Raw genomic sequence first — 27289 nt, 5'->3', positions numbered from 1 at the left:
TTAATGTTTGATATAGTGGTCCTGAGTGTCCAGTCACCAGGCAACACAGTGTTCTATATGGGGAATTAAACCATGGCATCATCACCTCTCTAAACTGTGACACCAGTCCACACAGGAACTGGTGAGGGATTGTAGCTGGGTAATTATACTTGGCTGAGGGGCCAAGCTCTGTGCAGATACTGTAATTTTGCCTTGAATGGGAAAAGTCAATGTTTCTCTTTAACTGTGAGCATGGCTTAGCCACTATTATGGTTTCTTACACTTTATACATTTTCTACTTTCTTTCCTATTAGCTGAAAGAAAGCGTTCTTTAGGAAAAGATTACCATCCCCTTTGCCTTAAATGCTTTCAGTGTAAACGACAACTTACTGCGGGGCAGCATGCTGAGGTAAGTCACCAAATCCATGATGATAATTCTATTCAGGAGATAACCACGTGAGCATTTCATGAAAGTTTTTGTTAATTAGAAATGTCAATAAATTGTCCTAGTTTTACTGACAGTTATCTGTTCTTGCTAGAGATGAAAATCTAGCATATACAGTCAGGTCCATAAATATTGGGACATCGACACAATTCTAATCTTTTTGGCTCTATACACCACCACAATGGATTTGGAATGAAACAAACAAGGTGTGCTTTAACTGCAGACTTTCAGCTTTAATTTGAGGGTATTTACATCCAAATCAGGTGAATGGTGTAGGAATTACAACAGTTTGTATATGTACCTCCCACTTTTTAAGGGCCCAAAAATAATGGGACAGATTAACAATCATGAATCAAAATTTCACTTTTTAATACTTGGTTGCAAATTCTTTGCAGTCAATTACAGCTTGAAGTCTGGAATGCATAGACATCACACGACGCTGGGTTTCATCCCTGGTGATGCTCTGCCAGGCCTCTACTGCAACTGTCTTCAGTTCCTGCTTGTTCTTGGGGCATTTTCCTTCAGTTTTGTCTTCAGCAAGTAAAATGCATGCTCAATCGGATTCAGGTCAAGTGATTGACTTGGGAATTGCATAACATTCCACTCCTTTCCCTTAAAAAACTCTTTGGTTGCTTTTGCAGTATGCTTCGGGTCATTGTCCATCTGCACTGTGAAGCGCTGTCCAATGAGTTCTGAAGCATTTGGCTGAATATGAGCAGATAATATTGCCCGAAACACTTCATAATTCATCCTGCTGCTTTTGTCAGCAGTCGCATCATCAATAAATACAAGAGAACCAGTTCCATTAACAGCCATAGATGCCCACGCCATGACACTACCACCACCATGCTTCACTGATGGGGTGGTATGCTTTGGATCATGAGCAGTTCCTTTCCTTCTCCATACTCTTCTCTTCCCATCACTCTGGTACAAGTAGATCTTGGTCTCATCTGTCCATAGGATGTTGTTCCAGAACTGTGAAGGCTTTTTTAGATGTTGTTTGGCAAACTCTAATCTGGCCTTCCTGTTTTTGAGGCTCACCAATGGTTTACATCTCGTGGTGAATCCTCTGTATTCCCTCTGGTGAAGTCTTCTCTTGATTGTTGACTTGGACACACATACACCTACCTCCTGGAGAGTGTTCTTGATCTGGCCAACTGTTGTGAAGGGTGTTTTCTTCACCAGGGAAAGAATTCATCGGTCATCCACCACAGTTGTTTTCCGTGGTCTTCAGGGTCTTTTGGTGTTGCTGAGCTCACCGGTCCGTTCTCTCTTTTTAAGGATGTTCCAAACAGTTGATTTGGCCACACCTAATGTTTTTGCTATCTCTCTGATGGGGTTGGTTTGTTTTTTTCAGCCTAATGATGGCTTGCTTCACTGATAGTGACAGCTCTTTGGATCTCATATTGAGAGTTGACAGCAACATATTCCAAATGCAAATAGCACACTTGAAATTAACTCTGGACCTTTTATCTGCTCCTTGTAAATGGGATAATGAGGGAATAACACACACCTGGCCATGGAACAGCAGAGCAGCCAATTGTCCCATTACTTTTGGTCCCTTAAAAAGTGGGAGGCACATATACAAACTGTTGTAATTCCTACACCTTTCACCTGATTTGGATGTAAATACCCTCAAATTAACGCTGAAAGTCTGCAGTTAAAGCACATCTTGTTTTTTCATTGTGGTGGTGTATAGAGCCAAAAAGATTAGAATTGTGTCAATGTCCCAATATTTATGGACCTGACTGTAGCAAATATATAGGTGGTTTATAACTATGGTAGTAATAAATTACAGTCATTATTGCTCTGATAAAGTAGATTTGAACATTCAGAACTGTGTTTATTAGCTGGTATCTGTGATCCTGGTTGAAAGCCAGACAAATCAATTTCAACAGCAAGCTGAGTTTAAGCAGTCATTAAAGTCCAATTCCAACCACAGGTAAATATTACTAACCTTTCTCCTCCAGCTCCCTGCATTTTCCTTTTTTTATTTTACATGTGGTCTAATTAGCGCTGCTGGAAGACAGAAATACGAACGCAAGTTACTCACTAGGGGGTGAACCTCTGGGTGAATCTAAGATAGAAAAGGACCTAGGGGTCCTAGTAGACAATAGGCTTGGCAATGGCATGCAATGCCAAGCTGCTGCAAGCAAAGCCAAATACTGGCATGTATAAAAAAGGTGATTTACTCCACAGATAAAACGATAATTCTCCCACTCTACAAGACTCTGGTCCGGCCACGTCTTGAATATGTCATCCAGTTCTGGGTACAGGTCCTCAGAAAGAATGTGCTGGAACTAGAGAGAGTCCAGAGAAGGGCAACAAAGATAATTAGGGGAATGGAGGACATCAGCTATGTTGAAAGACTGCAAGCATTGAACTTATTCTCTCTGGAGAAGAGACGCTTGAGGGGGGGATATGATATCAATGCCCAAATACCAAACTGGTAACTCTAGCATAAGGAACAAACTTTTCAGAGAAAGGGAATTCAATAAGACACGGGGCCACTCACTAAAACTAGAAGAAAAGCGATTTAACCTTAAACTGCATAAAGGGTTCTTTAATGTCAAAGCAGTAAGGATGTGGAATTCTCTCCCATAAACAGTGGTATCAGCAGGGAGCATTGATAGTTTAAAAAAACTATTAGATGAGCACCCTAAGTTCCACAACATACAGGGGTATACAATTAACTGTTAACAGCAAACACACACACACATCATAAGTTGAACTGGATGGACTCTTGTCTTTTTTCAACCTCACTAACTATGTAACTATGTAATCTAAACACTGAAACACACTTACATCAGTCTCCATGTCCTGCTAGGAGAAGGGAATCATAAGCGGGATTTTTAATGTGCCACAAGGAGGACATGCGCTGAAACTTTCTTTAACATCTTTATTACATGGTAAAACATCATAAAAGTCACAAAGATATAGCTGCCATGTGTGATCATGATATATTGGTGCATGTATGGAGCTTCCAAAATGGCGTAGTGGATCAACGCATTTCAAAGTAGACTTGATGTAGTGATACATCAGATATTACAAACAACATAATAGTATTATATTACAACCAACATAATAGCAATTAAGCAACTGGGAGGAGGGGTAGCTGTTGAAAACAAACACGTTATCGGTGAGATAAAATTCCAAAAGATCCAAAATGAAACATTTTATGATGTTTTATTGAAAGTTTCAGTGTATGTCCTCCTTGTGGCACATTTAAAATCCTGCTTATGATTCCCCTCTCCCCAGGACATAAAGACAAAGGAAAGTGTGTTGTAGTGTAAGACTAGAATTTATTTAACCTTGAAGTCGTAGTTATTGGACAATGCTAGGGGGAGGTGAATATTGGAGCAAAAGCTACAATTTTAACAGGTGTTAGGAAAATTCTAACTAGTTTTTAGAAGCTAGAGTTGGGATGTAAGCCCTTTAGTACATGTTTAAAGTGATTTAAAGTTTTTTTTTTTTTTTTAAAAACAAAACATGTTTTACTTACCTGCTCTGTGCAGTTGGCTTTGCACAGGGCAGCCCAGATCCTCTTCTTCTCAGGTCCCTCTTCTGTGCTCCTGGCTCCTCCCTCCTATCGAGTGACCCAACAGCAAGCAGCTTGCTATGGGGGCACCCAAGCTAAGCAGCAGCTCCGTATGTCCCATCAGACATGGAGCTGCTGTTCGGCCCTGCCCCTGCCCCCTCTCACTCCTGATTGGCTAACTGACTTGATTGACAGCTGCGGGAGCCAATGGCTGTGTCTTAGCCAATCAGGAGAGAGAGTTCCGGATGGCCGAGGGACTCGTAGACATCCCTGGAAAGAGCGGACCTCAGGTAAGAATTAGGGGGTGCTGGGGAGGCTGCTACACCCAGAAAACATTTTATCTTAATGCATCGAATGCATTAGGATAAAAACTTTCCTGACTTTACAACTCCTTCAACTATAGATCCATTACCAATTCAAATTATTTCCTAAGCCCCAAAATTTCATGAACTAGAAAAACAGTAAAGAGTAATGGGTTTCCTGCATTGAAATATAGAGGTAAAAATAATACCAATATCAAGTCAAACTGTAGTGAGGGATTATGGAGGTTGCTATTGCTGACATTGTTTTGAAAATTCTAGGTGCCAGGCTGTCAATGCAGATGCAATGGTTTTCAATTTAAATCACCTAAACACATTTTAGATTTTTTTCCAAAAACAAGAGCTATGCAAAGGTCTCCTTCTACACAGTGAATAAGGGTCCCTCTTTGCAGAATGCTAGCAGTACACATCTACTCAAGATGTGGCTGACTTTTAATGAAAATAAACTGTGCAACTTTGCACACCTTTGGTTTGGATGTACCTAGAATGCATGTAGCTGATATAAACTAAAAAGCTCAGTCAAGCTTTAACATCTTTTAAGTAACATGCCTAGAATGTTCAGATAAAGACATCTGACTTGCTGCATGAATGAAATCAGGGGCAACTAGTATTTTTAAATGGGGGTCAACAATACCAGCCCCATATATCTCTCAGTATAGATTTACCTTTAATTGTGTTTTGCATAGTACTACAGTATGTCTCTTTGCCGTATCGATGTGCTCAGAAAGAATCGCTTTTGAAACTGGTAGATGAATATACATACAATATCAAAGACTCACCACATCTAATTATTCTCAATGTATGGTTCTTTTGATCAAATGAGTCTGAATCTAGACCAAGTTATGAGTAGGAGTTGACAGCAGTTTGAGATTAAAGTGTTACTAAATCCACAACAGTAAAATCATTCTGCATATGCAGTAAAGCATACTTGTTATATTCACTGTGGAACCTAAGGGGTTAATCCTCTGCATTGTGTAAAAATGCTGTTTGATCCTGTCTTCTCGGATCCTCCTCTTCTTTTACAGTCCCCAATCTATCTCCTAATAAAACAGAGCCTATGGAGTCACCCTACACATGCTTATGCTGTTTGGTGTGTATTGCTAGAGAGTTAGCATTAGACACTTTCACAAGAGTCAGGCGTTTTTTCTGCCAAGGCGCTGCTGCCAGGAAGAAAGACTTCTAGGAGAGTTTGTAAAAACGTCCTGTGTGCATAAGGCCAAAATGTAAAAATTTACCTGTCTATGTATTCTAATGTTTCTCTTTATTTCAGTATGATGACAAGCCATATTGCAACAACTGCTATCTTTTGCATTTTGGACCACGAGGTAAGATTCCTTTTTTGTTCATTTTATACTACAGCTTGCAGCAGACAGAAATAATGATGTGTGACTCTGTATATAAATACAAACACTTGTGGCCTCTGAACACTGCCCACTAGTAGGGTTGAGCGGACACCTAGATGTCCGTGTTCGACGGGTTCGGCCGAACTTTAAAAAAAAGTCCGGGTCCGTGTCCCGGACTTTTACCGAACTTTTCCCGGACACCGAACCCCATTGAAGTCAATGGGGAGCCGAACTTTAAGGCACTAAAATGGCTCTAAAACACCAAAGGAAAGGGCTAGAGTGCTGCAAATGGCAGCAAAACGTAATTAAGAGCATGGCAAGTGCTCTGCAAACAAATGTGGATAGGGAAATAACTTAAAACAACAAAAAAAAACAGAAAAATAAAACAATGTTCTTCTTCATCTCTGAAGGACGAGGCCCATATGGAGTAGGAGGGAGGTTGAGGTGGTGGTGGATGTGGCGGTGACATAGGCGTGCGCACAGGGTGTGCTGGGTGTGCCTGGGCACACCCTAATCACCTAGGGCACATAGCATTGCCAGTGAGGAGATGGGAAAGATCTCCCTGGGACCTGCTCTGCTCTATTTCTCCTTGCCTACAGGTACATGGCCCCGATACATTACTCTCCCTGCTGGCAAACACATGCATGTGTATTTCAACTTTGGGGTGCACACCTTAATGCAATAGGCTGCGCACACCTATGGGCGGTGTAGGTGGAAGCGGCGGTGGAGGAGGACCAGGGCCGGATTAACAGCATCATGGGCTTGGTGCTGAGGATTTTGAAGGGCCTTAGGGCCGTGCCTTGCCATGCACCCAGAGGAGGAAGGGTGCAGCCATGCATGCCTAATTCAACATGGGATGCTGTCTCTGAAGCCCATAAACACATCCATGCATCGCCAACTGTCCCTCCTTGTCCGGCCTTCACGCTGTGTGGGGAGGTTCTGAGGGTGCTGCCTGGGGAAGCGAGCATAGAAGCCAGACTTCTGTGTTTACAAGTGACAGAAGAGCGGTAACAGTGAATATGGCCAACCCGGGGCCTATATAAAAGGTAGGGGCCTGGAGCTGCAGCTCCAATAGACCCTACATTAATCTGGCCCTGAGGAGGAGGACGAGGTAGCCAACACTGCTTCTTTTCACAAATTTTAAATGAGGGTACACCCCAAAAGAGTGAGAAAGAGCAAAAATGGAACAATGGGTGGGTAAGGTCGGTATCCATTGCTATTCTGCATAAGGTACGGAAAAGTCCCGTGGGATCCATGCCTGGTTCATTTTAATGAACGTGAGCTTGTCCACATTGTCTCTGGACAGGCGGCTGCGCTTGTCTGTTATAACGCCCCCAGCCGTGCTAAATACCCGTTCAGATAATACACTGGCTGCAGGGCACGCCAGCACCTCCAAGGCGTAAAGGGCAAGCTCAGGCCATGTGCCCAATTTGGAGACCCAGAAGTTGAAGGGGGCAGACCCGTCATTCACTACATGTAGGCGTGTGCACACATACTGCTCCACCATGTTGGTAAAATGCTGCCTCCTGCTAAGACGTTCCATCTGAGCTGCTGGTGCTGCTGTTTGTTGTGGCGTGCTGACAAAGCTTTTCCACATTTCGGCCATGCTAACCCTGCCTTCTGAGGTGCTGGCGGTGCCCTGGTTGCGTTGGCGACCTCCTCCTCCTCCTCCTCTGCCTTGTGCTTCCACTGTGGCCCCGCTGTCAGATGGGAATGCCAGCAGCATGGCGTCTACCAGCGTGCGCTTGTACTCGCGCATCTTGCGATCGCGCTCCAGTGAGTGAATTAAGGACGGTACGTTGTCCTTGTAACAGGGATCCAGCAGCGTGGCCACCCAGTAATCAGCACAAGTTAGAATGTGGGCAACTCGGCGGTCGTTGTGGAGACACTGCAGCATGTAATCGCTCATGTGTGCCAGGCTGCCCAGAGGCAACGAAAGGCTGTCCTCTGTGGGAGGTGTATGGTCCGTGTCCTCTGTATCCCCCCAGCCACGCACCAGTGATGGCCATGAGCTGGCCTGGGTGCCACCCTGCTGTGAACATGGTTCCATCTCCTCCTCCAGCTCCTCCTCCTCCTCATCCTCCTCATCCTCCAGAACTGTGCCCCTGCTGGACAATTGCGTCCCTGGCGTTTGCGTGTGCAGGAACCCACCCTCGGAGCCCCTTGCGAATGACTGCCCTGAAAGCCTTGGAAATGTTACCTCTTCATCCTCCTCCTCCTCCTCATCCTGTGCCACATCCTCTTCCATCATCGCCCGAATTGTTTTTTCAAGGAGGCATAGAAGTGGGATAGTTAAGCTGAGAACGGCGTCATTGCCACTGGCCATGTTGGTGGAGTACTCAAAACAGCGCAACAAGGCACACAGGTCGCGCATGGAGGCCCAGTTATTGGTGGTGAAGTGGTGCTGTTCCGCAGAGCGACTCACGCGTGCGTGCTGCAGCTGAAACTCCACTATGGCCTGCTGCTGCTCGCACAGTCTTTCCAGCATGTGCAAGGTGGAGTTCCACCTTGTGGGCACGTCACATATGAGGCGGTGAGCGGGAAGGCCGAAGTTACGCTGCAGCGCTGCCAGGCGAGCAGCAGCAGGGTGAGAACGCCGAAAGTGCGCACAAACGGCCCGCACTTTCTGCAGCAGCTCTGACATATCGGGGTAGTTTTTAAGGAACCTCTGCACCACCAAATTCAGCACATGCGCCAGACAAGGGATGTGCGTCAAACCGGCTAGGTCCAGAGCTGCTATGAGATTTCGCCCGTTATCGCACACCACCAGGCCGGGCTTGAGGCTCGCTGGCAGCAACCACTCATTTGTCTGCTGTTCCATGCTCCTCCACAACTCCTGCGCGGTGTGTGGTTTGTCCCCCAAACAGGCAAGTTGTAAAACTGCCTGCTGTCGTTTACCCCTGGCCGTGCTGAAGTTGGTGGTGAAGGTGTTACGCTGTCCGGATGAGGAGGCGGTAGAGGATGAGGAAGCGGAGTAGGAGGAGTTAGGAACAGGAGGCAAACTGAAGCGCCCTGCAATCCTCGGTGGTGGAAGGACATGCGCCAAATTGCTATCCGCCTCAGGCCCATCCGCCACTGCATTTACCCAGTGTGCCGTTAGGGAGATATAACGCCCCTGACCGTGCTTACTGGTCCACGTATCCGTAGTTAGGTGGACCTTGGCACAGATGGCGTTGCGCAGTGCACACCTGATTTTTTCCCCCACTTGGTTGTGCAGGGAAGGGATGGCTTGCCTGGAAAAGTAGTGGCGGCTGGGCACGACGTACTGTGGGACAGCCACCGACATAAGGTTTTTAAAACTGTGCGTCTCCACCAGACGGAATGACAGCATTTCAAAGGCCAATAATTTTGAAATGCTGGCATTCAGGGCCAGGGATCGCGGGTGGGTAGGGGGGTACTTCCTCTTCCTCTCAAGTGTTTGGGAGATGGAAAGCTGAACGCTTCCACGGGACATTGTGGAGATGGTTGTTGGTGACCCAGGTGGTGGTGTTGCTGACAGATCGTCTGTTTGCGGGGTGGCAGGTGCCGGTATCACTACAGATGTGGCTGGAGCGGCCGAGACTGCAGCAGAAGAGGAAGCAGGATGAGCCAGAGACGTTTCTTGGTTTTGAAGGTGTGTACTCCACTGCAGCTCGTGCTTTGCACTTAGATGCCTGATCATGCAGGTTGTGCTCAGGTTGAGAAGGTTCATGCCTCGCTTCAAGCTCTGATTGCACAGGGTGCAAACCACTCGTGTCCTGTCATCAGCACATTTTCTAAAGAACTTCCACGCTAGAGAACTCCTTTGAGCTGACTTTGGTGCGCTCGTTCCCTTGCTGCGTTGGGCAGTAGCGGGCGTAGTGTCTAGGGCACGGCCGCTCCGCTTCTGCACCCTGCTCCCTCTTCTGCTGTGCTGGTGGCTCTGTGCGACCACCGCCTCTTCCTCCAAACTACTCAGTTCACCTGCATGACGTTCATTCCATGTGGGGTCGAGGACCTCATCGTCCTCCACATCATCTTCCACCCAGTCTTCACCCCTGCCCTCCTTGTCGGTCTCCACAATGCTGAACGCCGCAGCAGTTGGCACCTGCGTTTCGTCATCATCGGAGACGTGCTGCGATGATCCTTGCATGTACTCATCTTGAGGAATAAGTGGTTGGGCATCGCTGCACTCAATCTCTTCCACTTCTGGGGCAGGGCTAGGTGGATGGCCCTGGGAAACCCTGCTGACAGAGTCCTCAAAAAGAATAAGAGACTGCTGTATGGCTTGGGGCTCAGACTGCTGGCCTGATTTGCAAGGGGGTGAGGTGAAAGACGGTTGGACATTGGCTGCAGGTGCCAACTCTGACCTTTCTGCAGTAGACTGGGTGGGAGACAATGTGAAGGAACTGGAGGCACTGTCAGCAGCAAACCAATCTACTATCGCCTCAACTTGTTCTGGCCTCATCACTTCTAGGGGCGTTTGATGCCCTACCAAATACTGATGCAGGTTCTGTCGCCTACTCACACTTGAGGAAGGTGTTTCACTTGTGCGTGTAGCTGGCACAGATCGACCATGTCCTCTCCTTGCAACAGGAGCTCTACCAGCAGCACCACGACCCAGGCCACGGCCCTTATTTGACGGTCTCCTCATATTTCTGTAATTTAAGATCTTGCCCTAGAAAGGTTTTTATTGAATAGCGGAATAGAAAATATGATCCAAAAAAAGTGTATGTATATCACACGTACACAACCACACTAGGCCCCAATTACTATTGTTTGTACCCCTAAAAGGCTAGATGAGGAGTAGGGGGAGTATGGAACAGGCAGCACCCTCAAACCTTCAGAAGTATGAGATGAACCCCAACAACTTGGAAAGGTGGATCTCTCTCACACGTACCGACACAGACTATCCCGCAATTCAATTGATCCTCAAAGGTTTTTATTGAATAGCGGAATAGGAAATATGATCAAAAAAAGTGTATGTATCTCGCACGTACACAACCACACTAGGCCCCAATTACTATTGTTTGTACCCCTAAAAGGCTAGATGAGGAGTAGGGGGGGTATGGAACAGGCAGCACCCTCAAACCTTCAGAAGTATGAGATGAACCCCAACAACTTGGAAAGGTGGATCTCTCTCACACGTACCGACACAGACTATCCCGCAATTCAATTGATCCCCAAAGGTTTTTATTGAATAGCGGAATAGGAAATATGATCAAAAAAAGTGTATGTATCTCACACGTACAGAAACACACTAGGCCCCAATTACTATTGTTTGTACACCTAAAAGGATGGATGAGGAGGAGGAGGAGTATGGAACAGGCAGCACCCTCAAAGCTTCAGAAGTATGAGATGAACCCCAAAAACTTGGAAAGGTGGATCTCACACGTACCGACACAGACTATCCCGCAATTTAATTGATCCCCAAAGGTTTTTATTGAATAGCGGAATAGGAAATATGATCAAAAAAAGTGTATGTATCTCGCACGTACACAACCACACTAGGCCCCAATTACTATTGTTTGTACCCCTAAAAGGCTAGATGAGGAGTAGGGGGGGTATGGAACAGGCAGCACCCTCAAACCTTCAGAAGTATGAGATGAACCCCAACAACTTGGAAAGGTGGATCTCTCTCACACGTACCGACACAGACTATCCCGCAATTCAATTGATCCTCAAAGGTTTTTATTGAATAGCGGAATAGGAAATATGATCAAAAAAAGTGTATGTATCTCGCACGTACACAACCACACTAGGCCCCAATTACTATTGTTTGTACCCCTAAAAGGCTAGATGAGGAGTAGGGGGGGTATGGAACAGGCAGCACCCTCAAACCTTCAGAAGTATGAGATGAACCCCAACAACTTGGAAAGGTGGATCTCTCTCACACGTACCGACACAGACTATCCCGCAATTCAATTGATCCTCAAAGGTTTTTATTGAATAGCGGAATAGGAAATATGATCAAAAAAAGTGTATATATCTCGCACGTACACAACCACACTAGGCCCCAATTACTATTGTTTGTACCCCTAAAAGGCTAGATGAGGAGTAGGGGGAGTATGGAACAGGCAGCACCCTCAAACCTTCAGAAGTATGAGATGAACCCCAACAACTTGGAAAGGTGGATCTCTCTCACACGTACCAACACAGACTATCCCCCAATTTAACTGATCCCCAAAGGTTTTTGATTAAATAGCGGAATAGAAAATATGATCCCAAAAAAGTGTATGTATATCACACGTACACAACCACACTAGGCCCCAATTACTATTGTTTGTACCCCTAAAAGGCTAGGAGTAGGGGGGAGTATGGAACAGGCAGCACCCTCAAACCTTCAGAAGTATGAGATGAACCCCAACAACTTGGAAAGGTGGATCTCTCTCACACGTACCAACACAGACTATCCCCCAATTTAACTGATCCCCAGAGGTTTTTGATTAAATAGCGGAATAGAAAATATGATCCCAAAAAAGTGTATGTATATCACACGTACACAACCACACTAGGCCCCAATTACTATTGTTTGTACCCCTAAAAGGCTAGGAGTAGGGGGAGTATGGAACAGGCAGCACCCTCAAACCTTCAGAAGTATGAGATGAACCCCAACAACTTGGAAAGGTGGATCTCTCTCACACGTACCAACACAGACTATCCCCCAATTTAACTGATCCCCAAAGGTTTTTGATTAAATAGCGGAATAGAAAATATGATCCCAAAAAAGTGTATGTATATCACACGTACACAACCACACTAGGCCCCAATTACTATTGTTTGTACCCCTAAAAGGCTAGGAGTAGGGGGAGTATGGAACAGGCAGCACCCTCAAACCTTCAGAAGTATGAGATGAACCCCAACAACTTGGAAAGGTGGATCTCTCTCACACGTACCAACACAGACTATCCCCCAATTTAACTGATCCCCAGAGGTTTTTGATTAAATAGCGGAATAGAAAATATGATCCCAAAAAAGTGTATGTATATCACACGTACACAACCACACTAGGCCCCAATTACTATTGTTTGTACCCCTAAAAGGCTAGGAGTAGGGGGGAGTATGGAACAGGCAGCACCCTCAAACCTTCAGAAGTATGAGATGAACCCCAACAACTTGGAAAGGTGGATCTCTCTCACACGTACCAACACAGACTATCCCCCAATTTAACTGATCCCCAGAGGTTTTTGATTAAATAGCGGAATAGAAAATATGATCCCAAAAAAGTGTATGTATATCACACGTACACAACCACACTAGGCCCCAATTACTATTGTTTGTACCCCTAAAAGGCTAGGAGTAGGGGGAGTATGGAACAGGCAGCACCCTCAAACCTTCAGAAGTATGAGATGAACCCCAACAACTTGGAAAGGTGGATCTCTCTCACACGTACCAACACAGACTATCCCCCAATTTAACTGATCCCCAGAGGTTTTTGATTAAATAGCGGAATAGAAAATATGATCCCAAAAAAGTGTATGTATATCACACGTACACAACCACACTAGGCCCCAATTACTATTGTTTGTACCCCTAAAAGGCTAGGAGTAGGGGGAGTATGGAACAGGCAGCACCCTCAAACCTTCAGAAGTATGAGATGAACCCCAACAACTTGGAAAGGTGGATCTCTCTCACACGTACCAACACAGACTATCCCCCAATTTAACTGATCCCCAGAGGTTTTTGATTAAATAGCGGAATAGAAAATATGATCCCAAAAAAGTGTATGTATATCACACGTACACAACCACACTAGGCCCCAATTACTATTGTTTGTACCCCTAAAAGGCTAGGAGTAGGGGGAGTATGGAACAGGCAGCACCCTCAAACCTTCAGAAGTATGAGATGAACCCCAACAACTTGGAAAGGTGGATCTCTCTCACACGTACCAACACAGACTATCCCCCAATTTAACTGATCCCCAGAGGTTTTTGATTAAATAGCGGAATAGAAAATATGATCCCAAAAAAGTGTATGTATATCACACGTACACAACCACACTAGGCCCCAATTACTATTGTTTGTACCCCTAAAAGGCTAGGAGTAGGGGGGAGTATGGAACAGGCAGCACCCTCAAACCTTCAGAAGTATGAGATGAACCCCAACAACTTGGAAAGGTGGATCTCTCTCACACGTACCAACACAGACTATCCCCCAATTTAACTGATCCCCAGAGGTTTTTGATTAAATAGCGGAATAGAAAATATGATCCCAAAAAAGTGTATGTATATCACACGTACACAACCACACTAGGCCCCAATTACTATTGTTTGTACCCCTAAAAGGCTAGGAGTAGGGGGGAGTATGGAACAGGCAGCACCCTCAAACCTTCAGAAGTATGAGATGAACCCCAACAACTTGGAAAGGTGGATCTCTCTCACACGTACCAACACAGACTATCCCCCAATTTAACTGATCCCCAAAGGTTTTTGATTAAATAGCGGAATAGAAAATATGATCCCAAAAAAGTGTATGTATATCACACGTACACAACCACACTAGGCCCCAATTACTATTGTTTGTACCCCTAAAAGGCTAGATGAGGAGTAGGGGGAGTATGGAACAGGCAGCACCCTCAAACCTTCAGTATGAGATTGTGTTCACTGTACCCCACAAAGATTGAGTTCACTGCACCCCACAATGATTGTGTTCACTGCACCCCACAAAGATTGTGTTCACTGCACCTCACAAAGATTGTGTTCACTGTACCCCCCAAAGATTGTGTTCACTGCACCCCACAAAGATTCTGTTCACTGTACCCCACAAAGATTGTGTTCACTGCACCCCAAAAAGATTGTGTTCACTGCACCCCAAAAAGGATGTTGTTCACTGCACCCCAAAAAGGATGTTGTTCACTCCACCCCAAAAAGATTGTGTTCACTGCACCCCACAAAGATTGTGTTCACTGCACCCCAAAAAGATTGTGTTCACTGCACCCCAAAAATGATTTTGTTCACTGCACCCCAAAAAGGATTTTGTTCACTGCACCCCAAAAAGGATGTTGTTCACTCCACCCCAAAAAGATTGTGTTCACTGCACCCCAAAAAGATTGTGTTCACTGCACCCCACAAAGGATTTTGTTCACTGCACCCCAAAAAGATTGTGTTCACTGCACCCCAAAAAGGATGTTGTTCACTGCACCCCAAAAAGGATTTTGTTCACTGCACCCCAAAAAGATTGTGTTCACTGCACCCCACAAAGGATTTTGTTCACTGCACCCCACAAAGATTGTGTTCACTGCACACCAAAAAGGATTGTGTTCACTGCACCCCAAAAAGATTTTGTTCACTGCACCCCAAAAAGATTGTGTTCACTGCAGCCCAAAAAGATTGTGTTCACTGCAGCCCAAAAAGATTGTGTTCACTGCAGCCCAAAAAGATTGTGTTCACTGCAGCCCAAAAAGATTGTGTTCACTGCAGCCCAAAAAGATTGTGTTCACTGCAGCTCACACACAGAAAAATGGATGTGGATCACTGACACCTGCCTATCTCCAATCCCACACCACACAGCAATATCGATTGTAGTTTGTAGAACACAGTTTCCCTAAAATTCAGCAGACTCTGTCCCTAACAGGATTGAGAAGAGATCGTAGATCAGGATTGAGTGCAGATTCACCCCACCCCCCACACAGCAATATCGATTGTAGTTTGTAGAACACAGTTTCCCTAAAATTCAGCAGACTCTGTCCCTAACAGGATTGAGAAGAGATCGTAGATCAGGATTGAGTGCAGATTCACCCCACCCCCCACACAGCAATATCGATTGTAGTTTGTAGAACACAGTTTCCCTAAAATTCAGCAGACTCTGTCCCTAACAGGATTGAGAAGAGATCGTAGATCAGGATTGAGTGCAGATTCACCCCACCCCCCACACAGCAATATCGATTGTAGTTTGTAGAAGACACTGACCCTATATAATTCAGCAGACTCTATCCCTAAAATGCCTACAACTCGCCCTGCCTAAACACTCCGACCTGTCCCTCAATTCTATCCGGACACAAATGGTTTTTTCCTGCCTATCTTTCCCTAATCAGCAGCCAGCACGTTGATGTGTGCTCTGTCCCTGAATCTAAGCAGCATAATGACGCCGCTGCGGCTGCCTCGAACTTATAAAGACTTGGTCACATGCTTCAGACGGCCAATCACAGCTACTGAGACATTTGCAGGCATGGCTGGGATGGCTTAAGGCACACCAGTTAAACGATTGTTGATTGGCTGTTGAAAGCCCGCCATGAAAAGAGCGCCAAAGCATGCAAAACCCGGAAATAAAACGACCGAACACGGATTTTTACCCGAACATACAGTAAAGTGTCCGTGTCCGTGTTCGGGTACAAAAAATCCAATTATTCGGTACGAACACGAATAATACAGTCCGTGTTCGCTCAACACTACCCACTAGTCATCCACCAAGAATGCCAGCAATCAGCTACGTATATAGTTTTCTAGTGGATGATTCCTTCAAAAATTGTACGGCAGTTTTTAATGGCATAATAATTACAACTCGCTATCTGCCTATTCGTAACATTCCTTGATGAAATATTCAAATAGAAATATTCAAATGAACACTACTATGGACTTGATTTAACTAGACATTATGTAATACCCCCCCCCCCCCCAAAATCAGATTTCAGTTTGAAAGAAGTTATAATGATTTCTACAGGTTTCTCTAATGTGCTCTAATGTTAGCTTTGATCTTATTATTAAATAGGTCAATGTATATTAATTTATCAGTATCACTTAAAGCGGTTGTATCCTCACTGAAAAAAAAAAAAACCTGCAGGACAAAGGCATAATGAGCTAGTATGCATCCAAAATTCCTGCCACCAGTTTTGGTAGCTTTACCAACATACAGTATGTGGCAGTATCAGATATATCTTCACAAAGGGGTGCTATTACTGCACCATATTCAAATACACTTACCTCGAGCTTGCAGATACCAAAACCGGATGTGATTAAGACCAACTGTAGGTTGGCACACGGAAAGGCAGAGTGCCTTTTGTATACAGGCAGCTGCGGAGCAGGCAACGCAGATGACCCTTACGCAGTGCACAATGACCGTTTCCTGGCGGGATAGCTCAGGTGGGTTTGGACTAGGATCTGAACACACCTGAGCTCATCCTTGATTATGACATCTAGGTCAGTAATTTTTCTCCAGGAAGAAAATGCTGACCCCAGATAATGCCTTAGCATGATGTCAGCCTTCTAGGGACAAAGGAAAATAAAAGCATTGTTAAAAGCAGGGGTGTCCCATCCATGCGTCCAGCCCCCTAATCTACATGCTGGGCGCCGGACGCATTGTATTCCAATAGGGTATTTTTTTTTTTTTAAGCACGTGATTAGAGCCAGAGGCTCTAATAGGCTTCAAAAAAGGGTGGGCTCGGGGCGCAGAGCACTGTGCCCTGAGCCCACCCATTGTGTGACAATAGCGAATGAATATTCGCTATTGTCACACTGACTCTCCTCCCAGCCAATCAGGAAGAGGGTTGTGAGACCCCTTTCCCAATTGGCCAAAAGGAGAAGCGATCTTTCTGGCCAGTGGCCAGGAAGAGGCAGAAGAGACATGGCTGGAGGAGAAGGACAGCAGCTCACGGCTCAGCCATCCAGCAGTGCACTCCCCGGCTCAGACAGGAGGAAGGAGGAGGTAAGGAGGCAGACTGTGGGGGAGGAGGAACGTGTTGCGGGGGAGGAACCTGTCACCTGCCAACTGACTGACCGACCGACCGACCGGGGGTGGGGGGTGCGTGCACATTGGTTTGCTGCCCCCCCCCCCCCCCCCGAATTACTGAGCACCAGCTGACACTGGTCAAAGGTGCTGTTTTCTCTAATAAGGAATTCCTGTATGCTACATTTGTACATTTCTAGGCTTCTATACACTAAATATAACAACATATATTTAATGAAAGGTCCACGGTAAGTTCTAAAATAGAGGTATTTAGATATGACTTTTATTTAACTGAAAGCTATATTTAAATGTAAAATGCTAAATTCATCCTTTATACAACAAGCCTGTTGAGGAAATCCACATTTTCTGATTTCTTTTCTATAGCAGCTCGTGGTTCAGCATCTCGTAATCCTTATGGCAGAGAAGCATCTACTTCCTCCTCGACAACAGCTAAAGAAAACCAGAGCAAATAATGAAGAACTGTGATAATAATCCCGAGCATGTTTTTCTTTTTGTTTTATGGTGTATTGATCAATGAATCCTGTTGTATAAAATGTACCAGGAATACTAGAGAATGATATTTCTAAACTATAACAAACATAAGCCTTTTTTTCTTTTTGGCTTTGGTTGTAAATGTCATATTATTCTGTTTTTATTATTGCTTCATTTCTAAGACAATTGTTTCTAAACCAAATGTTGCTAAGTTGTTTGTTTTAAAACTAAGATACGTGGAGACAATAGTTAAAATTTGTATTAAGCTACATGCAAGGAAAAGTGGAATTATAACTAAAAAAAAAAAAACATATTTAATAACATGAACAGTAAGATGTCTTGCAGTTTTGAAACTATTCATTGCACTTAAAGCTGCAAAACTTCTTAGCAGTGTAATGGAGTACTATCCTTTGTCAATCGCTATTAGATAATACAAGTGGTAGGCTAGACAGTTGCATTAAGTATGAGAAATAGCAAATATATTTGTTTAAAGCTGAACTCCAGGCAAACAGATTACACCTCCACCTGTGATTGGAGAGTAAAAGGAGAAGCAGCACACTTATGAGCTCATCTCCATGTCACTCTGTTCTCTCCACCTATCAGCCTGCTCCTTGTATTACAGCACATCTGGCCAGGTCCTTGTGCTGCTTCTCCCTCCCACTCTTTGAGATTTGCTGTACAGACTGTCAAATTTGGGTACTTACACTGCTTGCATTAAAAAAAAAAACAATACAAGAGACAGACACTACCTATCATTGGGGATTCCCATTTAGCCTTACTGCAAAACGACAAGGCAAATCGGCAATCTTGCGTTACCCAGATCTACCTGCTTTCTGCAATACGCTGGAGCTACCTGTCCCCCAACTCCCTGAATGGGACCTGGTGTCATCCCCACCTGTGCAACCCACGGTCTGGCAGAAGGTTTCCCCAGCTAAACGCTCGAGGGGCCAGGACAGTCCCGCACATCTACAAGATTCAAACCCGGGTGAACTGTACCCTGCATTGATCTCACTTATCTATCTTCTTTATTTTTTTTTCCTGGATCTGTCAACAAGGATTTTCCTTTTTTTTTCATGCTGTTTACTGTTACGCTCTTGTTACTAATGTTTTGACAGTCCAGCATCATGGGCTAACCTCGGGTGAGATATGAAAGTGGTCGGCATTTCTCTCATTACCCCCATCAAGCTAATTGACTAACGTTCCTTTCTATTTCCCTCCTCATTGACTGCCTTCCCAAACTGCTTCATGTCTCCTTGATCCCTGTTCCGATCAGGCGGACATATAGGAACTTGCATAGTTTTTGGTCTTGATGGCCTGTTTTATCTTGTTAGTATTGTATGTTGTATTGCACTATTTTTGATACATTGTTCCCTTTTTGTCTCTATTCTAAACTTTTCTTTTCTACTCCCACTTTGGTCCATCGTGAGGTTGCCACCTCCCGTCAGGTTCCCTCCACGGAGATTGTGTCCTTCTGGCTTTCAAGCTGGACCTATTCTGCCACTGGATCAGATAAGTGCTGTTTTCTCTGCTCTCATACAACGCTATGGTTAAGGTCTTATCTCTGAATGTTCAAGAATGTTCTAAACTCTAACAGAAAGAGGCATCTGGCACTCAGGGAGTTTCTTCAGTCGGGGGCAGATGTTATTATGATCCAAGAGACCCACCTAGACAAGAAGTATTCCCTCGCGTTCCCATCCAAACATTATCCCCAGGCTTTACAGGCCTCCAATCCTTGTAAAAGGGCTGGAGTAGCTATTCTTTCAAACGTGGCTCCCCATTTACCTGCTCCGATTCTTATATAGATCCACAGGGCCATTGCATCATCCTCTGCAGCACCTGGCAGGCACAAGCAATTACATTCTGCACTCTATATGCTCCGAATGTTCGACAAATTCATTTTCCGACTAGAGTTTTCACTTGGCCCTTTCATTCAGATCACAAATACCCTGTTATTGGAGGTGATTTTATTTTATCCCTTTCTGCTGCTTTTGATCGTAGTCCCAAACTCTCAGTGACTCGCAGCTCTTTCGCCAGCTCACTAGGAGATACGCTCTTTTTAACACTTGGCGTGTTTCTCACCCGAGGGATCGTGTCAGGAAAGGAATCACCATTCAGCAGCAATAGATCGCCGGATGCAGAGCAGGTGTGTCACCACGCCCATCTCCCCAGCCCTGGCCCTATATAAGATGCTCTTCCAGTGTGCTCAGTGCTGGTTTATCGTCAGCTCCTGTACCTGTGACCTGCCCGTTTACCTGTGTTCCTGTTTTGACCCGGTTTGCTTCTTTGACCTGTCTGCATCTTCTCCCTTGATCGACCTTGGCTTGCCTGACCACTCTTTGCTCTGACACCCCTGCTGGATCTCCTGTGTACCGACCTTGGCTTGGATCTCACGGACTCTCTCTTGTCTTGCCCCTTTGCTACCTTCCACTTGGCTCATTACTTCCGGACTGATTAACTGTGTATGACCCTCGGCCTTGCATTAACCTTGTGTCTTTTTCCACTGAGCACCTTTAGATCTCCTGGAAGCGGTCCTGGGTGTCCATACCATACCATCCATCCATCCGCATTTCACCAGCATCCAGTGCTCCTTGGGACGTGTCATCTCCTGTCTCACCTCCAGGGGTGATCCGCACCGAGCTGCAAGGGAAGCCCTCTCAGCACTTCGGCCTCAACCAAGGTACCTGACAGCATAAACCAGCCATGTCAGAGGCCGACAGAGGTGCTTCCCCGCTCGAGGCTTTATGCCAACAGGTTTCAGCCCTAACCCAAGCCGTACAAAGACTGCAAGATGGCTACTTCCAGCTGGAAGGTCGGGTAGTAAACCTAGCCGGTCCGTCTTGAACTGTCAGGTCTCTGAGCCATCCCCTGCTCACCTTATCCTTCCTATCTCCTTACAGGTAGCAGAAGAGAAGATCCAGCTCACGGCAATTGTTGACTCCGGAGCTTGCAGTTGTTTTCTGGATTGTACACTAGCAAGGAAACTGGGGGTTCCCCTACAAATTAAGGAGCAACGGCTTCAAGTCTTTCTGGCCGACGGGTCCTTGCCTAGTTCCCGACCTGTGACCAGAGAAACCTATCCGGTACTCACTACCACAAACTCGGGCCATCAAGAGCTCCTCCGCTTTGATGTCTTGTCCTCTCCCTTATTCCCGGTTATCCTAGGCCTTCCATGGCTCCAGGCTCATAACCCACAAATTGACTGGGTGAAGAAGAGGATTTCCTTCTCGTCCAAATATTGCCTGGACCATTGCTTTCCCCCTGGACCCAACGCTCCTTCCATGTGTCTGGCCGTTCAGCCAGCCCTAGACCTCCCTGAAGACATTCCCGCAGCCTATCAGGACTTTAGGGATGTATTCGACAAAAAAAAGGCTGATGCTCTACCCCCTCACAGGCCCTACGACTGCCCCATTGAGCTTCTTCCAGGAGCCGAGATCCCTTTTGGAAGAATATTTCCCTTATCTGAGAAGGAATTAGAAACTCTTCGGACTTATGTCAACGAGAACCTGGAAAAGGGGTTCATCCGGCCCTCGTCCTCCCCAGCTGGCGCTGGAATCTTCTTTGTTGAGAAAAAAGATGGCATGTTAAGACCCTGTGTTGATTACCGGGAACTCAACAAAGTTACCATCAAAAATCGTTATCCTCTCCCCTTGATTCCAGAATTGTTCCAGCGCTTCCGGTCTGCCCGGGTCTTTACCAAATTAGACCTCCGAGGAGCGTACAACCTTATTCGCATCCGAGAAGGGGATGAGTGGAAAACAGCGTTTAGAACCCGTTTCGGCCACTTCGAATATCTGGTCATGCCCTCCGGGCTGTGTAATGCCCCGGCCACATTTCAACATCTGGTCAATGACATTTTTCGAGAGTTCCTGGACAACTTCTTAATCGTGTACCTGGATGACATCTTGGTCTTCTCCTCCACTCTGGAACTCCACCGGATTCATGTCAAAAAGTTATTAACCACCTTAAGGAAACATGGGCTCTATGTGAAACTGGAAAAATGTGAACTTGAGAGGAAGTCCATCCAGTTCCTAGGGCTTATCATTTCAACTGAGGGTGTCTCTATGGATCCACAAAAAGTTAAAGCCATTTTGGAGTGGCCAGCCCCCACTGATAAGAAGGGAGTTCAGCGATTTGTGGGCTTCGCTAACTTCTACAGAAGATTCATAAAGGGATTCTCAACAATTATTGCACCCATCACCCAACTAACACGCCAGCAGATTCGCTTCCGCTGGTCACCGGAGGCTCAGTCAGCTTTTGATAAATTAAAAAGCCTGTTTGTGACCGCACCTATTCTTCAACACCCCGACCCGGTCTTACCTTATATTCTCGAAGTGGATGCTTCGGAAGTAGCCACAGGGGCTATTCTGTCCCAGCGACAAGGCCCGAAGACCCTGCTACACCCAGTAGCTTTCTTCTCTCGGAAAATGTCACCCCCAGAGAAGAACTACGATGTGGGGGATCGGGAACTTCTGGCTATTAAATGTGCTCTAGAAGAATGGAGGTACCTGCTTGAAGGCGCGGCACACCCTATCATGATATTCACGGATCACAAGAATCTAGAGTATCTCAGGACTGCTAGACGCCTAAGACCTCGGCAAGCCCGGTGGGCTCTATTCTTTTCACGCTTTAATTTCCATATTACCTACAGACCAGGATCTAAGAATGGAAAGGCGGATGCCCTGTCCTGAATGTTTCCGGATACTCCCAGCACGACAGAGCCCAATGCCATCCTATCAGCTCAAAACTTTTTTCTAATTCACACTGACCTACGGTCCACAATTCAGCAAGCCTCTACTCAATGTACTGAACTCGAAGCCGGTTCTCTAAATAAACGGGAAGGATTCCTCTGGCACCAGGAAAAATTTTTTGTTCCTACACAAGTGAGATTGTTGGTCCTTAAAACCTTTCACGACCACAAACTCGCTGGACATTTCGGGGTAAAAAAGACCTACGAACTTATCCAACGCCGCTTCTGGGGGCCTAAGCTACATCAGGACTGCAGAAGCTATGTAAATTCCTGCATCACGTGCCAACATAACAAAGGGGCTAAAGTCAAATCATGGGGCCTGTTAAGACCATTGCCGATTCCAGAGCAGCCCTGGAAAGGTCTGTCTATGGACTTTATAGTTGAGCTACCACCCTCAGAAGGGTTTTCCACCATCTTGGTAGTCGTGGACCGACTCTCAAAAATGGCTCACTTCTTGCCCATGAGGGGCACTCCCTCCGCCCTGGAAACAGCCAACACATTTATCAAAGAGGTGGTCAGGCTACATGGACTTCCAAATAATATAGTGTCAGACCGAGGTGTTCAATTCACCTCTAGATTTTGGAAGGAGCTCTGCAAGTCCTTGTCGGTTGAAGTGTCCCTGTCATCTGCTTACCATCCACAAAGTAATGGGCAAACAGAGAGAACCAATCAAACCCTGGAACAGTACCTCAGATGTTTTTGCACCAGCTCTCAGGACGACTGGACCTCCCTGCTTCCATGCGCAGAAATCGCCTACAATAATTCCATACACTCTGCAACCAATCAAACCCCGTTTTGGGCTAATTATTGCTTTCATCCTTCTTTTTTGCCTAGCTTGGATCAGGAAATAACGGTTCCCGCAGTCCATGATCGGCTAGCAGCCATTAAAACTAATTTCCAGTTGCTACGAGACAATATTCATAAAGCACAACAGGACTATAAGAAATTCTTTGACCTCAAACGGAGGGAGAACCCAGTGTACAAAGTTGGAGATCGAGTTTGGCTCTCTTCAATTAATTTGAAATTATCCTGCCCGTCCAAGAAATTGGGGCCAAGATTCATCGGTTCTTTTCAGGTCAAGAGAGTGGTGAATCCTGTGGCCTTTGAATTGGCCTTGCCCGGCTCTTTCAAAATTCATCCAGTTTTTCATGCCTCGCTACTTAAGCCAGCGGTACCAAGCCCCTTCCCGGGAAGAGAAGAGGTACCACCTCCTCCAGTTTCAGTAGAAGGGGAGCCTGAATTTGAGGTTGAGAATATCTTGGATTGTCGACAAAGAGGCAACCGTACTCAATACTTGATTAAATGGAAAGGATATCCTCCGGAGGACAATTCATGGGAACCATTGAGTAACATCCAGGCCCCTAAACTTTTGAGAGAATTTCACAACAAATTTCCAGAAAAACATGGTCGTTGGGCATCCAGAGGCTGCCCCTCAGTGGGGGGCACTGTCAGGAAAGGAATCACCATTCAGCAGCAATAGATCGCCGGATGCAGAGCAGGTGTGTCACCACGCCCATCTCCCCAGCCCTGGCCCTATATAAGACGCTCTTCCAGTGTGCTCAGTGCTGGTTTATCGTCAGCTCCTGTACCTGTGACCTGCCCGTTTACCTGTGTTCCTGTTTTGACCCGGCTTGCTTCTTTGACCTGTCTGCATCTTCTCCCTTGATCGACCTTGGCTTGCCTGACCACTCTTTGCTCTGACACCCCTGCTGGATCTCCTGTGTACCTACCTTGGCTTGGATCTCACGGACTCTCTCTTGTCTTGCCCCTTTGCTACCTTCCACTTGGCTCATTACTTCCGGACTGATTAACTGTGTATGACCCTCGGCCTTGCATTAACCTTGTGTCTTTTTCCACTGAGCACATTTAGATCTCCTGGAAGCGGTCCTGGGTGTCCATACCATACCATCCATCCATCCGCATTTCACCAGCATCCAGTGCTCCTTGGGACGTGTCATCTCCTGTCTCACCTCCAGGGGTGATCCGCACCGAGCTGCAAGGGAAGCCCTCTCAGCACTTCGGCCTCAACCAAGGTACCTGACAGATCGACAGTACACATTCTATTCTGCCCCCTATTGCACAAATTCTCGCGTAGACTACTTTTTTGTTAACAACCCAACACGTAGAGTCGTTCGGTCTGCGGGTATACTCCCGATCTCCTGGTCTGATCATTTTGATCACCCTTTCCCTTAGCACTCCAAATCACAAATCATGTCTTTTGACACCCTCCGTCCATGTCTGAACTGGAATCTACTTTGAAACTCTACTTCACTGAAAACATCTGTCGAGCATCTGGGAAGCCCATAAGGCAGTCATTCGGGGGCAGTGTATCGCTATTTCCTCAGCCATGAATAAAGATGCTCTGGCCACTAAATTACAAACTGAAAAATAGCTAAGGGCCCTTGAACATCAGTTGCAATCTACCCCCTCCTGTTCCTTGCTAAAAAAAATAATTTGTTTACATGTGATTCTCAAGGATCACAGGTTTGAAGCAGCTGTGCTAAGATAAAGGTAATAAGGCCCACTCCCTGCTAGCCAGAAAGTTGCATGACTGCACCCACTTGACAGCCCCACACCAGGTTAAAAACAGATCAGGCTGTTTACTCTCTCACCCTCAAGATATTGTTCGCACCTTTGCGGACTTCTACACAAATCTTTACAACGACCCCAATATCCCCCATAATCCCCCCTCCCATGATTTAATGGACTGCATGCATAAATACCTTGCACAAAGTGGTGTCTCCCGACTTCAGCCATCTGACTTACTATTGCACCTATTACAACTGAGGAACTTGAATTGACTATCAAATACTTACCTGCCCATAAGGCCCCGGCCCCGATGGCCTTCCATATGAATACTACAAGGCCTTTCTCCCTATACTGCTCCCCCACATCAGCTCTCTCTATAATGCTTTCCTTCAGACTACCCCTATCCCGACAGACATGCAGAGGTCCTTTGTCACGCTGATTCCAAAGCCATATAAGCACCCATCTATATGTGCTAGCTATAGGCCCATAGCCCTATTGAATTCGGACCTGAAAATCCTTACCAAACTTCTCTCCGTCAGACTGAACGTTCTTCCCCCATTTCTAATCCACAAAGATCAAGTAGGCTTTGTTCTGCTACGTCAGGCTAGAGACAACACCAGGAAGGTCATTGACCTTATCGATGTGGCGAACTGGGAGGGCTCAGCATCTCTGATACTTAGCTTGGGCGCAAAAAAGGCCTTTGATCGCATAGACTGGTCTTTCCTGTTTGCCAAGTTACACTATATCAGATTTTTTGGGAGCATTTTTGCGAGAATGTCTGTATTGCAATCCTACTTCTCAGGTGAAAACCCCTTATGGTCTTTATTTTTAATTCCAAGCAACTAACAGAACCCGGCAAGGCTGTCCGCTCTCGCCTTTATTATTTTCACTATGTGTCAAACCTTTGGCGGCATCTATCCGTAATAACCAGAACATTTGGGGCATATCGTCAGAGGGAGAAAATTTTAACTTTCCCTATTCACAGATGACATTATTTTAACACTGACCCACCCTAGAACCTCCCTACCTAACCTGCATGCCGAACTAGATCACTATGGAGCTCTCTCAGGTTATAAAATAAATGTGACCAAATCAGAGGCCCTCCCTGTTAAAATCTCTAAAGAAGAAATCAAACACCCATCATCTTGCTTTCCTTACTCCTGGAAAACCACTGCCTGAATATATTTGGGGGTTCATAGTACCCCAATATTTGCTGCGCTGTACAGAGAAACCCCCCCCCCCCCGTACCAACAGATTAGGTCAACACTACAGCAATGGAAGAAATATCGCGTCTCCCTACTGGGACGCATTGCCTCGATTAAGATGTCCATTCTCTCAAAACTGTTGTATTTGTTCTAAACGCTACCCATACCCATTCCCTCTGCACACCTTAAAAAGTTGATAACTGACCTCCTGCAAGCTGACCTCCTGCAATTTGTTTGGAACTACAAATGACATAGAGTGCCTCGTTTGGTGGTTATGGCCTCATGGGCAGATGGTGGTTTAGCGTTCCCTAATCTTATTAAATATTATCAAGTAACACAACTGTACGTGGTGGCCTTATGGTTCACTCAGCACTCTTATAATAATTGGACTGAAATTGAAAAACTGAGAACGCGGGGGTGGACCCAAATTGAATGCTGGGGGCAATGTCCCAACTTAGGTCGACCTGGTGTGTATTGGCTCGCCAATACCACCTTGGGTCTGAAGCTTCTCTCTTGAACTCCTTCCTCTATAACCCCAGGATGCCAGATAACCTCACTTTCCCAATGTCCCATTCTTGGGTGTCGAGGAATCTATTTCATTTTGGCCATCTAGTGGACCCTAGGTCTCGTAAAAAAGTTCATTTAAAGAACTTCATGATAAATTTGACCTACCTCGCCAGGTGTTTTATGGGTATCTGCAGATCCACCACTACGCACAAACTATTACCCCAACTCTACAATTCTCCCCTCTTTCACCTTTTGAACGATTGATTTTAGAGGGCACCGCAAAAAGAGACCTAATCTCCGATATCTACTGGATATTGAATTCTTACTTCATCCAAAAACAGGGCAAACACTCCTATATGCTCCTGTGTGAGAGGGTACTAGGTGAGGAAATTCCCCTCGAGACGTGGCTGATGATCTGTTCTCGTGCAGCTAAGAGCTCCCTGTGTATGCTTTATAAGGAAAATACCTATAAAATTCTCTACTTCTGGTACCTGACGCCGGATGTACTCCACACTATCTATCCCACTAGTTCCGACCGCTGCTGGCATTGCTACGGGGATAGAGG

General features: G+C 45.7%; 1 protein-coding gene across 2 annotated transcripts in view; it reads left to right on the top strand.

The window, feature by feature from the left end:
- LOC309560855 (cysteine-rich protein 1-like) overlaps positions 1 to 17842 on the top strand; it is a 118602-nt gene extending 100760 nt beyond the window's left edge. Inside the window, exons 2-4 of one of the 2 annotated variants that reach the window (XM_082264540.1) lie at positions 294 to 388; positions 5553 to 5607; positions 17632 to 17842. In XM_082264540.1, coding sequence (XP_082120666.1) covers positions 294 to 388; positions 5553 to 5607; positions 17632 to 17717 — 236 coding nt within the window. In that variant the 3' untranslated portion in view covers positions 17718 to 17842. Of the gene's footprint in view, positions 1 to 293; positions 389 to 5552; positions 5608 to 17628 lie in introns of both variants that reach the window. The other variant, XM_082264539.1, reaches the window with a different exon arrangement.
- The last annotated feature ends 9447 nt before the right edge of the window (positions 17843 to 27289 follow it).

Source organism: Pelophylax lessonae, assembly GCF_965119305.1.
Source record: "Pelophylax lessonae genome assembly, chromosome: 1".
Classification (NCBI taxonomy): Eukaryota; Metazoa; Chordata; class Amphibia; order Anura; family Ranidae; genus Pelophylax; species Pelophylax lessonae.
Note: the sequence above shows the minus strand (reverse complement) of the source record. Positions and strands in the feature narration are given on the sequence as shown.